An 11,727-nucleotide genomic window follows, 5' to 3' on the forward strand; every position below is an offset into this window, starting at 1 on the left:
AGTACTGTTTTGTGTACTACACTAAATGTCAGAGAATTTCTATGTAAAATTATTTATTATAAATATCATGCCTTTAACTTTGAATACCCAAGAGAAATGAAGAGAAATGCTGTTTTTCAGCAAAACATATACTGCAAAGGAGGCCCATTAATAATAGAAAATTGAAATCAGCAATCACAAACTGAAACACTAGGCCAAAGCCACACAGATCACATCAGGCTTAGAGGCTACTTGCACCATATAATCAGGGAAAACTAATCAGCATGTTCTGTAAACTTTTCCAAACCACACAAAAATACTTGAAATTACTCCACACATTTTAACAAGCAGGCTCCCCTTGATACAAAAACCAAATAGATGAGGAGACTCAAGAAAAGAATATTTAAGCCACTGTTTTAAACTGGACTAGAAAACAAAGCCACAGAGATAAGAATAGAAAAATAAACCAGAAGTATAAAAATGCAAATAGATAACATTCATCATCTGCATATGATTACTGCATATTACAGGTGTGGAACAACCTCATAAAACAGGGGCTTTCAAAATCATTCGTCTCAGTTGCTCCATGTACAAAATAAACTTTGTAGTGGATAACCTATGAAAGTGGCTAAGTCTGCCTGGTGAAAGCAGGAATAGATGGCTATGACTTTTCTCTGACAGCCCACCCCCCTGTCCTAGCCCCTGCCTGTCTTGTGCTCCAACTTCCCCATTTTCCATTGAGGCTGGAACATGACCCATTCCAAGCACTGCAAGGATTGTAGTAACTGAACTCATCAAGGCTTTGCTGGGATCTGGCATTTCCCAGGAAGCCTTAAGTCATGAAAAAGGAGCCAAAAAAGAGAACCCTTTGTAATGAAAACAGAGGAAGGGCAACACCAAAGAATAAAGGGGGCGGTCACACGAAGACGGGCTAGCGGCTGCTTTTCACCCTAAAGGTCGGGCAAGGCTGTCTGGCTGAGACACGCCCTCAGTTACTCTTCAGGGTTCTCAGTGGCAAGAGGACCTTGGCATGAGGGTCAAGACCTCAGCTCAACAGAGGGAGGCAGCTAGAGCGCGGCAGCCAAAGTGAGGGCTGGGAGCCGGACCAGCAAGCACCTCCCTTCTGAAACTGAGCGCTGCGTGCGCAGTGCGCCGCCCCTACTGGTGACCCCGGGCGGTCCCAGGCAGGCCTTACCGGATGTCACGCCCCCTGACTTCCGCCTCCAGAGCGCAGGGCTGCGTGGGCTTTCGTCTGAGGCGCAGACTCCAGTCAGCAGCGCGAGGAGCCCCAGGTGCCGCTCGGTGTCAGGTGAGACTCTAAATGAGGACTGAGGGGACCGTCGGCCCCAGAAAGGAGGACGCCCACCTGATCAGAGCCCCACCCCAACCCCGGGAGGCGCGGGCAGGTTCAGGCTGACCTACCACACACGTCCTGTTCGGCCATCTAATTGAGGTGGTGGCCTTTGTGCGTGGGGCTCAGGGTCCCCGACCTACGAGTCTTCAAGCAAAGGCCCCTGAGTGAGACCTGAGGGGACCCTCCCCCACAATAGTAGCGACTGACTGAGCCTCGGCCGGGAGGTCGGCCTTGGGAGGCCCCGGGCAGGAGCGGCCGGAAGTGGTGCTAATGACCTCGGCCATTGGAGTCTGAGGGAGGGGAGGCCTTAGTCTGGGACAGGCGGTGTCCTGTCACCAAAGGAAGGCATCTCAGGCCCTGCAGGAGTCCTGGTGAGGACCCCGAGTGAAGCCTTAGGGATCCTCAGACCCCAGGACGGCTGGTGTGCACAGTGTTCATCCCTGTTGTCAGCTGTGGATGTCCTGTCATGAGGTTCTCCTCACTTCCATTTTGGGGGTCTCACGGAGATGCGGCCTTGATTGGAGGGGGGCCTCAGGCAATAGATGGCGGCGGGCACCTTACCAACGAGGATCTAATTTGAGAAGCGTATGTGAGGATTGTGGGGCTAACCAACCCATGGCAGAGGGGGCTCCACAGCCCTGAGAGATCCAGGGAGTGAAGCTGGCAGAGGCCACCCCTCCCTTCCTCCTCTGGGTCTCAGGAAGAGCCGCCACAGTTAAGTTTACCAGCTGAAGCCGCTCACGTATGCCCTGTTTATCTTAGGTGGTGAATCTCATTGCCCACCGTCCTGTCCACGTACTGCTACCCACAAGAGTCATCATGTCTCAGCTGCGTCCTCAATACTCATATGATCAATGCCATCAGGCCTTCAGTGAGTCCCAGGGTCTGGAGATTACACAGGTCTCCAAGGCTCTGGAGGAGACCCAACTCTCCTCCCATCCTCTAATGCCTGGCGATTTGAAGGAGGCTTCTGGTGCTTGTATACCCAGCACTCCTCAGGGTCCTCAGAATTTCTGCTCCTCTTCCATTGCTATCAAAGCCACCTCACCCACCAAATCGGATGAGGGATCCAATAGCCAAGAAAGAGAGTATACTCTGAGCACCTCACAGGCTGTGCTAGACCCCAAGAATGTGCCCATAGATGCTCTAGATAAGCAAGTAGCTATGTTGGTAAATTTCTTGCTGTTCAAGTATCAAATGAAAGAGCCAATAACAAAGGCAGATATGTTGAAGGTTGTCATCAAGGAGTGTGAAGTCCACTTTCCTGAGATCCTCCTGAGAGCCTCTGAGCGCATGGAGATGATCTTTGGCCTTGATCTGATGGAAGTGGATCACACCAATCACCACTATGGCCTCTTCATCAAATTGGGCCTCACCTATGATGGGATGCTGCATGTTGAAAGAGGCGTGCCCAAGACCGGCCTCCTGATCCTTATCCTGAGTGTGATCTTCATGAAGGGCAACCGTGCTACCGAAGACGAAGTCTGGGAAGTTCTGAATGTGACCGGGTTATATTCTGGGAGGAAGCACTTCATCTTTAGGGAGCCCAGGGAGCTCATCACCAAAGAATTCGTGAAGGAAAAATACCTGGAGTACCGGCAGGTGGCCAACACTGATCCTGCGCAATTTGAGTTCCTGTGGGGCCCCAGAGCCCACGCTGAAACCACCAAGATGAAGGTCCTGGAGTTTCTGGCCAAGGTTCATGGGACTGACCCAAGTTCTTTCCCATCTCAGTATGAGGAGGCTCTGCAAGATGAAAGAGAGAGAGCCCGAGCCAGAATTTCAGGCAGGGCTTTCTCTCCTTCTGTAGCCACTGCAAGTTCTAGTGCCAAGGCTAGCAGCTTCTCCCACACCTAGGGGAGTCAGGGATACTTTCTTCATGCATTGTTGGAAGAGGCAGTTAGTGCTGGTAGAATTTAGTTCTGAGGCGGGGGCAGAAAGGAAGACTATATTTGCCTATGTGTTCCTGTTTTGTATGTATAACTTGAAAGTTTATTCTCTTTTTTGATGTATGTATTACTCATATTTTTTAATATGAATGTAACTGGTTTCAAAATATCAAGGCTTATGAATGATACTGGTCATACATTTACTACTATCATGATGTTTAAAGCAAGAACTTTGTTGTTTTGTGAAACAGATTGTGACACTGTTCATCTTATTTTATCATCTGGAATAAGAAGATGGCATTGCTATAGGCATTTATTTCCTTGCACATGTGAAAGGTCAGCTTTAAGATAGCTGGGATCAATAGAAAAAATAGAGAAGGATCTCTAAAAGATATTCAAAATTTGCTTTTCATATTCCTTTTAGTTCTTGTTCTGTAAAATTAAATGATACATGCGTGGATTTGCTTAAGCTCTTTAAAGAATGTATAATAAATGTTAACAAATTAGACCTCATGTTCACTGGATCATTTATTTGACAAACCTTTATTGAACAGCTGCTCTTTGAAAAGAACTGTAGATAGTATTGGGAATGCTAGGATTAATGACTCGGCCTGCTCATAGCGTTTTAACATATAGGAGAAAGAATCCTTCATGGACAATAATGAGATCTTCTAATTCTTAAGGGACAAGTAAAATGAAGAAGTGAGTAGGTAGAGGTGGACAGTCCTATGAGACTGTCAGCGTGGTAATGCAGTTAGGCGTGGCCATTTGGGGCTTTGGGAAACTTCAGGTCTTTCAGTGGGAGTTAATTTTACATGAAACTGGGTGGTGAGCAACATGAGGCTGAGGGCATTATGAGAGGGTCCAGACCCTCTAATGGTCTGTCTGAGTTGAAACCCAAATGTCTGGAGTGGTAAACTGCTGTTAGCTGTTACTTTTGGATCACAAGTAAACCAGAGAGAAATTCTCACCTGGAACAGGAATGGAAGGTTACCTGAATCTTATTCCTGTGCAGCTGAACGCATGCACAAAGTTTTTTGTATATGTCACCTCTAAGGAGTTTCTGAGAAATATAAATACTTATTTGAGATCAGACACCCAGAAGCTACTGGGCTGACAGTTGGCCATCGCCTAGGAGAGCCAGCGCTTACTTCATTCAAAAGAAAATTTAATTAAGCTGTCTTCAGTCTAATTTGGAAAAAAATAAGCTAAAGCTTAATTTTTGGTGGGGATGAAATGAATGAAAAAGTCGGGCAGCGTTGCATAAGGGAGGAAAAGTAATTTTCCCTCTATCCTTCTTGTTCTTGGCTGAGACCCTCTTGTAATAAAAAGAGTAACAGGGGAAAAACAAACTTAATTTTCTATGTATGGGAGCCCCACAAATATATGAGACTCAAAGAAGTACCAGAGCAGGAAGCTTTTATACCTTTTAGACAAAGAAACAATGAATTGAAAAGAACTGACAAAGGGGTTTAAACTAAGGCAAGTCAGTAGTGAAACAGTAAGAGGGTTTGTTTATATAGCCCTGTTGGCCCTAAATTCTCTGTTTCTGGTGGTAATGCCTTCTACCCTCCTGGTGCAGGGAGGGTACCTTTCACATGGGAGGTTTATCTCCTGCTTTCAGGGGAACAAAGGAGGGTCAGAGTGTCCTTCTTTCACTAACTGTTTCTCAGGTACCTTTAATTCAAAAGAACCTGTATGCCAAAGTGGCATATTTGAGGGTGACATACAGTAGCCCGTCCTTACCCCAGTTTTGCTGTCCAAAGTTTTACTCACTGCAGTCCACCATGGTTTGAAAATATTAAATGGAAAATTCCAGAAATAACAATTCACACATTTTAAATTTTATGCTGTTCTAAGTGCTGCGATTAAGTCTCATGTGGTCCTGCTCCATCCAGCCTGAGATGTGAATCATCCCTTTGTCCAGTGTATCCCATCTGTTAGTCACTTAGTTGCTTTCTCTTTTATCAGATTGACTATCAAGGTTTTTCAGCACTTGTGTTCAAGTAACCCTTATTTTATTTAATAACAGCCCCAAAGTACAAGAGAAGTGATGCTGGCAATTTGGATAGTCTCTTACTGTGCCTAATTTATAAATTAAACTTGATCATAGGTATGAATGTATAGGAAGAAACATAGTATATATAGGGTTCAGTTCTAGCCACAGTTTCAGTCATCCGCTGAGGTCTTGGAACATATCCCACACTGAGAAGGGGGGACTGCTGTATTATGAACCCCTACAAACAGCAGCTGGGAGGGAGGCAAGGAGTTTGTCCTTGACACGGTATCTAGGACATTTGAATTACATCGAGATGAGGAAGACATTCCAACACCCAAATTCAAGAACATAAACTCTGAGGGTAAATTTTTACAAATTTTTTTTTTTGCTGAGGAACATTTTTGTCTGATTTCATATACCATAGCACTTTATGTTTTCTGAGAAAGTCTAGATTTAGAGGAACACTCATACACACGCATACACAGGTGAGGGGGTAGGATTTGGAATCAACAGTCACAGCAATAACTCTCATTCATTAAAGCCCTGTGATATGCCAGACACTGTGCCATGTGTTTTGTATACTTAATACACATTGCAATAGTCCCAGAAGACAGGACTTACCAAACCAAATTCACGTAAAAGAAGATCCTCAGGCTCAAAGACCTTGTGATCGTACCTGATTTCACATGACTAGACTGTGACAGAGCTGCCACTAGACCTCTTCTCTGAATTCATCTGGAACTCACTAGGTTCCACTCTTCCCAGCCTGAGTCAGACCTTCTGACCTTTTATCTGTCTTCTCACTACTCCTTAATACCTCTCAGGATACAGAAAGAAGAATGTAGTAGCCAGGAACTTAAAGCAGGTATAAAGAAGGAAGTTTGAAATAAGAAACACAATTTGGGGATTGTCTCTGAGCTTCATTTACCAATGTCTTGAGAGCTGATTCTGCCTAGGGACTGGCATTTCTATCAACTTCTGCTCTCTCTGCAACATAGTGCCTTTCCCCTGGGTCTTCTCCAGTGAGCCTTCTTGTTAACACTGGAACCTGACCTGCTGGCTAGCTCTGCAGTCCTCCTCTGAAAGCTGTACCTGCTCCCACTGGAACAATTAGGGCAAAATTCACCTGCCTCCCCCTGACTTGGAGCATTCCAGTTCCCTGGTGGTCCCCTCCCTCACCTGTACCCCTGTGATAGCAACATCCTGTTCCACATAAAAGGTAACCTGATGTTGAAAGTTAGACCTGGCCGCCAGTTTTGAGCATCTCTGCCTCAGTCTCAAAGCGTTTTCCAAAGTGCTGGTGAATTTAGTCCAATTTGTCATACAATCTACTAATTTGGGGGATAGAACCCTGAAGTTGGAGAAGGGATTTTGAAACTACCTTGATATTGCAAAAGAATTTTGATGAGTATATATTTTTTTGAGACTGGCCATTGAACATATACACATATGTAATTACCTATGTGGTTAATAATCAAAGCTTTCTTGGGACTTCCTTGGTGGTCCAGCGGTTAAGACTTTGCCTTCCAATGCAGGGGGTGCGTATTCAATCCCTGGTCAGGGAGCTAAGAACCCACATGCCTCGCGGCCAAAAAACCAAAACATAAAACAGAAGCAATATTGTAACAAATTCAATAAAGACTTTAAAAGTGGTCCATGTCAAAAAAAAAAAAAGTTCTCTTCATAAGTGAGAAGTGCAAGAGAATTAAAGACCATGGAAATCACCGCAAAGCAAGCATCATCTACAGAGGATTAACATCCTTAAAGCCCTGCAGTCCTTCCAGGAGGTGAAAAATTGTTTACTGACAGACATGCTAACCTTGGGTGGCAGAGATAAAAATAATTCAACAACCTTCTACTGCCTCTTGTCTAACTGCATGATCCGCGAGAAAATTATGGATTTTCCTTGTGCCTAATGACACCTGTACAGTGTTGAGCTATATTCAGTCATCTTGAAGGTGGCAGAAATTCATAGATTTTGACCAGGCACCAACAGGAAGAAAACTTTCATCCCATTAAGATTTTAAAAGTTAAGGTTTAGGTCAGTGCAGGAAGGTACTACTGAGTGAAGAAGGCAAAATCTTTCTTCTGGTATTTTACAGGATCCTTTTTGAAAATTTGATGTGAGTCTGTGTCTGGAAGCAACTGTCACATAGTAGGACCTCAAAAATGTTGAAGAATTTCAAGGAAATTGAGCCTCCTCAGAAACTCTAACAGGAAATTAAGAGGGCTGTTGCATAAATTTTACTAGTTGCATTTCTTCTATTGAGCACTTACTTTGTAACACTTAATGGGGGAGATTACAAGTGCTTATCTATATCTTGCCTTCCTCTCCTTCCTGGGCTCATCCGGAGATTATATTACCAAGTGCACTTGTAGTTACAAAGGATCATGTGCCCTAGCTCTTGCCATTGATCTGTGAGCAGAAGCAGTATTTGTCATTTTCAGGCCAAACATTTGTTATCCACTTTACCGCTTTACATGTTTTTACTTGCATTCATCAGTAAACATGGAAATCATGGGTTTATGGGGTGAACCTACAAGAAGGACATAGCCTGGACCCCTGCATCACCTGTTAGTACAGAACGTCTGCTAGTCTGCATGGAGAGAGAAATGTTTATTGTATTAAGTTCATATTTCAGGCTCTGTTATTTATCAGTCACTTTTCCTGGCTAAGGCACAGCTACTCTTTCTGGCGTTGGGCTTATTCAAATATTTAAATTACTACAATAACTGCATATGTTGTTATTGCAAGAAATTCTAACAATACTGAGAAATCACAGTTGTCCCTCTTTATAACTCAGAAATTCTGCCCCTTCCTCAAAGGTAAATACAACTAACATCTGGTATATATTATTTTAAAGCTGATCCTAATTTTTATTCTGTACATATGTGTACTATAAAAATATGTTGAGTATTTTCACATACATGTCTTCACTAATCTTTTTCATTGTTTCAATATCCGACATAAAAACACATCTGAGACGTTGTTTTCACCTCTTTGGGTTCACTTTGAGTCTTTTTATATCTTCTATGTCTCTAACCAGTTGACGTCTTCTTGTTTTTTGAACATATGAAGTACAGTTATAATAACTGTTTTGATGTCCTTATTTACTCGTTCTGTCAACTGTGTTATTTCCAGGTCAATTATGAGAGATTAATTTTCTCCTAATTTTTGGTTACATACTGCTGCTTCTTTGCATGCCTGGTAATTTTTTTTTTAATTAATTAATTAATTAATTTATTTATTTATTTATGGCTGTGTTGGGTCTTCATTTCTGTGCGAGGGCTTTCTCCAGTTGCGGCGAGCGGGGGCCACTCTTCATCGCGGTGCGTGGGCCTCTCACTGTCGCGCTCTCTCCCGTTGCAGAGCACAGGCTCCAGACGCGCAGGCTCAGTAGTTGTGGCTCACGGGCTTAGTTGCTCCGCGGCATGTGGGATCTTCCCAGACCAGGGCTCGAACCCGTGTCCCCTGCATTGGCAGGCAGATTCTTAACCACTGCGCCACCAAGGAAGCCCCATGCCTGGTAATATTTGATTGGATGCCAGAGATTGTGAAATTGTGGTTCACCCTGTTCACATTTGTCCAGAACTAATACACATTAAACATTTTTTTTTAATCTGCAATATAGTTTACATACAATATTATGTTAGTTTCAGGTGAACTACATAGTGAGTTGACATTTACATGTTAGGAGATGATCAACGTGAAAAGTCTAGTAACCTTATGTCCCGATAGAAAATTATTACAATATTGTTGACCATATTCCTTATGCTATAGATTACATCTCTGAGGCTTACTTATTTTGTATTTGTTTTTTTGTTGTTGTTGTTGTTGTTTTGGGTTAAGACTGGGTAGATCTATTTATAGGGTTTTCTTAAAAAAAAACAAAATGAACTTTAATATCAAAAGTACACTGATGCATAACTAGAATTTGGTTTTCTCTCTGTTGAAATAACAGTCTTTTTTTTTTTAATTTTTGGTCTGCTCTTAATAATAGATTGTAAAAGGTTTTTCTTTACCTTTTAAGTAATCCCCATAAGAATCAAAGGTACTGTGTCTTATCAGAATAATTAACTATGCTTTATGTTAACCTTTATCGTGTCCTTACTTATTTTTTTCTTTTAACATCTTTATTGGAGTATAATTGCTTTACAATGGTGTGTTAGCTTCTGCTTTACAACAAAGTGAATCAGCTATACATATACATATATCCCCATATCTCTTCCCTCTTGCGTCTCCCTCCCTCCCACCCTCCCTATCCCACCCCTCTAGGTGGTCACAGAGCACAGAGCTGATCTCCCTGTGCTATGCGACTGCTTCCCACTAGCTATCTGTTTTATATTTGGTAGTGTATATATGTCCTTGCCACTCTCTCACTTTGTCCCAGCTTACCCTTCCCCCTCCCCATAGCCTCAAGTCCATTCTCTAGTAGGTCTGCGTCTTTATTCCCGTCCTGCCCCTAGGTTCTTCATAACCTTTTTTTTTAAGATTCCATATATATGTGTTAGCATACAGTATTTGTTTTTCTCTTTCTGACTTACTTCACTCTGTATGACAGTCTCTAGGTCCATCCACCTCACTACAAATAACTCAGTTTCGTTTCTTTTTATGGCTGAGTAATATTCCATTTTATATATGTGCCACATCTTCTGTATCCATTCATCTGTCGATGGACACGTAGGTTGCTTCCATGTCCTGGCTATTGTAAATAGTGCTGTGATGAACACTGTGGTCCATGACTCTTTTTGAATTATGGTTTTCTCAGGGTATATGCCCAGTAGTGGGATTGCTGGGTCATATGGTAGTTCTATTTTTAGTTTTTTAAGGAACCTCCATAATGTTCTCCATAGTGGCTGTATCAATTTACATTACCACCAACAGTGCAAGAGGGTTCCGTTTTCTCCACACCCTCTCCAGCATTTATTGTTTGTAGATTTTTTGATGATGGCCATTCTGACTGGTATGAGGTGATACCTCATTGTAGTTTTGATTTGCATTTCTCTAATGATTAGTGATGTTGAGCATCCTTTCATGAGTTTGTTGACTATCTGGATATCTTCTTTGGAGAAATGTCTATTTAGGTCTTCTGCCCATTTTTGGATTGGGTTGTTTGTTTTTTTGATATTGAGCTGCATGAGCTGCTTGTAAATTTTGGAGATTAATCCTTTGTCAGTTGCTTCATTTGCAAGTATTTGAGGACCCACTCCTGAGGGTCCTCAGAGTTTCTATGCATCTCCCACTGCCATCACAGCCACCTCATCCAGCAAATGAGATGAGGGCTCCATGATCCAAGAAGAAGAGCCTAGTCCAGGCATCTCACAGGCTGTGCTAGACCCCAAGAATGTGCCCATAGATGCTCTAGATAAGGAAGTGACTCTGTTGGTGAATTTCCTGCTGCTCAAGTATCAAATGAAAGAGCCAATAACAAAGGCAGATATGTTGGAGATTGTCATCAAAGATTGCCAAGTCCACTTCCCTGAGATCCTCCTGAGAGCCTCTGAGTGCTTGGAGATGATCTTTCACCTTGATCTGAAGGAAGTGGATCCCGCCAACCACCACTATTGCCTCCTCATCAAATTGGCCTTACCTATGATGGGAAGCTGCACGGTGAAGTGGGCATGCCCAAGACTGGCATCCTGATACTTATCCTGGGTGTGATCTTCGTAAAGGGCAACTGTGCTACCGAAGACGAAGTCTGGGAAGTTCTGAATGTGACCAGGTTATATTCTGGGAGGAAGCACTTCATCTTTGGGGAGCCCAGGGAGCTCATCACCAAAGATTTCGTGAAGGAAAAATACCTGGAGTACCGGCATGTGGCCAACACTGATCCTGCGCAATTTGAGTTCCTGTGGGGCCCCAGAGCCCACGCTGAAACCACCAAGACGAAGGTCCTGGAGTTTCTGGCCAAGGTTCATGGGACTGACCCAAGTTCTTTCCCATCTCAGTATGAGGAGGCTTTGCAAGATGAAAGAGAGAGAGCCCGAGCCAGAATTTCAGGCAGGGCTCCTCTCCTTCTGTAGCCACTGCAAGTTCTAGTGCCAAGGCTAGCAGCTTCTCCCACACCTAGGGGAGTCAGGGATACTTTCTTCATGCATTGATGGAAGAGGCAGTTAGTGCTGGTAGAATTTAGGTCTGAGGTGAGGCTGAAAGGAAGACAGTATTTATGCCTATGTCTTCCTATTTTGTATGTTTAACTTTAAAATTTATTTTTTGATGTATGTGCTATTCAAATATGGTTTCTTTTAATATAGATTTAACTTCCTTCAAAATCTTCAAGTTTGTGAATGGTGTTGGTCGCACATTTAATGTTATAATGAGGTTTAAAGTAAGAGTTTTGTTGTTTTGTAAAACAAATTGTGAAACCATCTTATTTTGTCACCTGTAATAAGAACATGGCATTGCTATAGACATTTTCTTAGAAATGTGATGGATCAGTTTTAAGACAGTTTGGATCAATAAGGAAAAATAGAGAAGAAAGTCTAAAGATATAAAGGCATTCTTA

General features: G+C 43.0%; 1 protein-coding gene and 1 pseudogene across 1 annotated transcript; both read left to right on the top strand.

The window, feature by feature from the left end:
* The first annotated feature begins 1,177 nt into the window (after positions 1-1,177).
* LOC118889019 (melanoma-associated antigen B16-like) lies at positions 1,178-3,190 on the top strand. Its single transcript, XM_036840561.1, has 2 exons — positions 1,178-1,288; positions 2,096-3,190. Exons 1-2 carry the CDS (start codon positions 1,178-1,180, stop codon positions 3,188-3,190), a joined length of 1,206 nt encoding a protein of 401 aa, XP_036696456.1.
* A 780-nt stretch (positions 3,191-3,970) lies between these two features.
* On the top strand, positions 3,971-11,245 carry LOC118888252 (annotated as a pseudogene).
* The last annotated feature ends 482 nt before the right edge of the window (positions 11,246-11,727 follow it).

Source organism: Balaenoptera musculus, chromosome X, assembly GCF_009873245.2.
Source record: "Balaenoptera musculus isolate JJ_BM4_2016_0621 chromosome X, mBalMus1.pri.v3, whole genome shotgun sequence".
NCBI classification, from domain to species: Eukaryota; Metazoa; Chordata; class Mammalia; order Artiodactyla; family Balaenopteridae; genus Balaenoptera; species Balaenoptera musculus.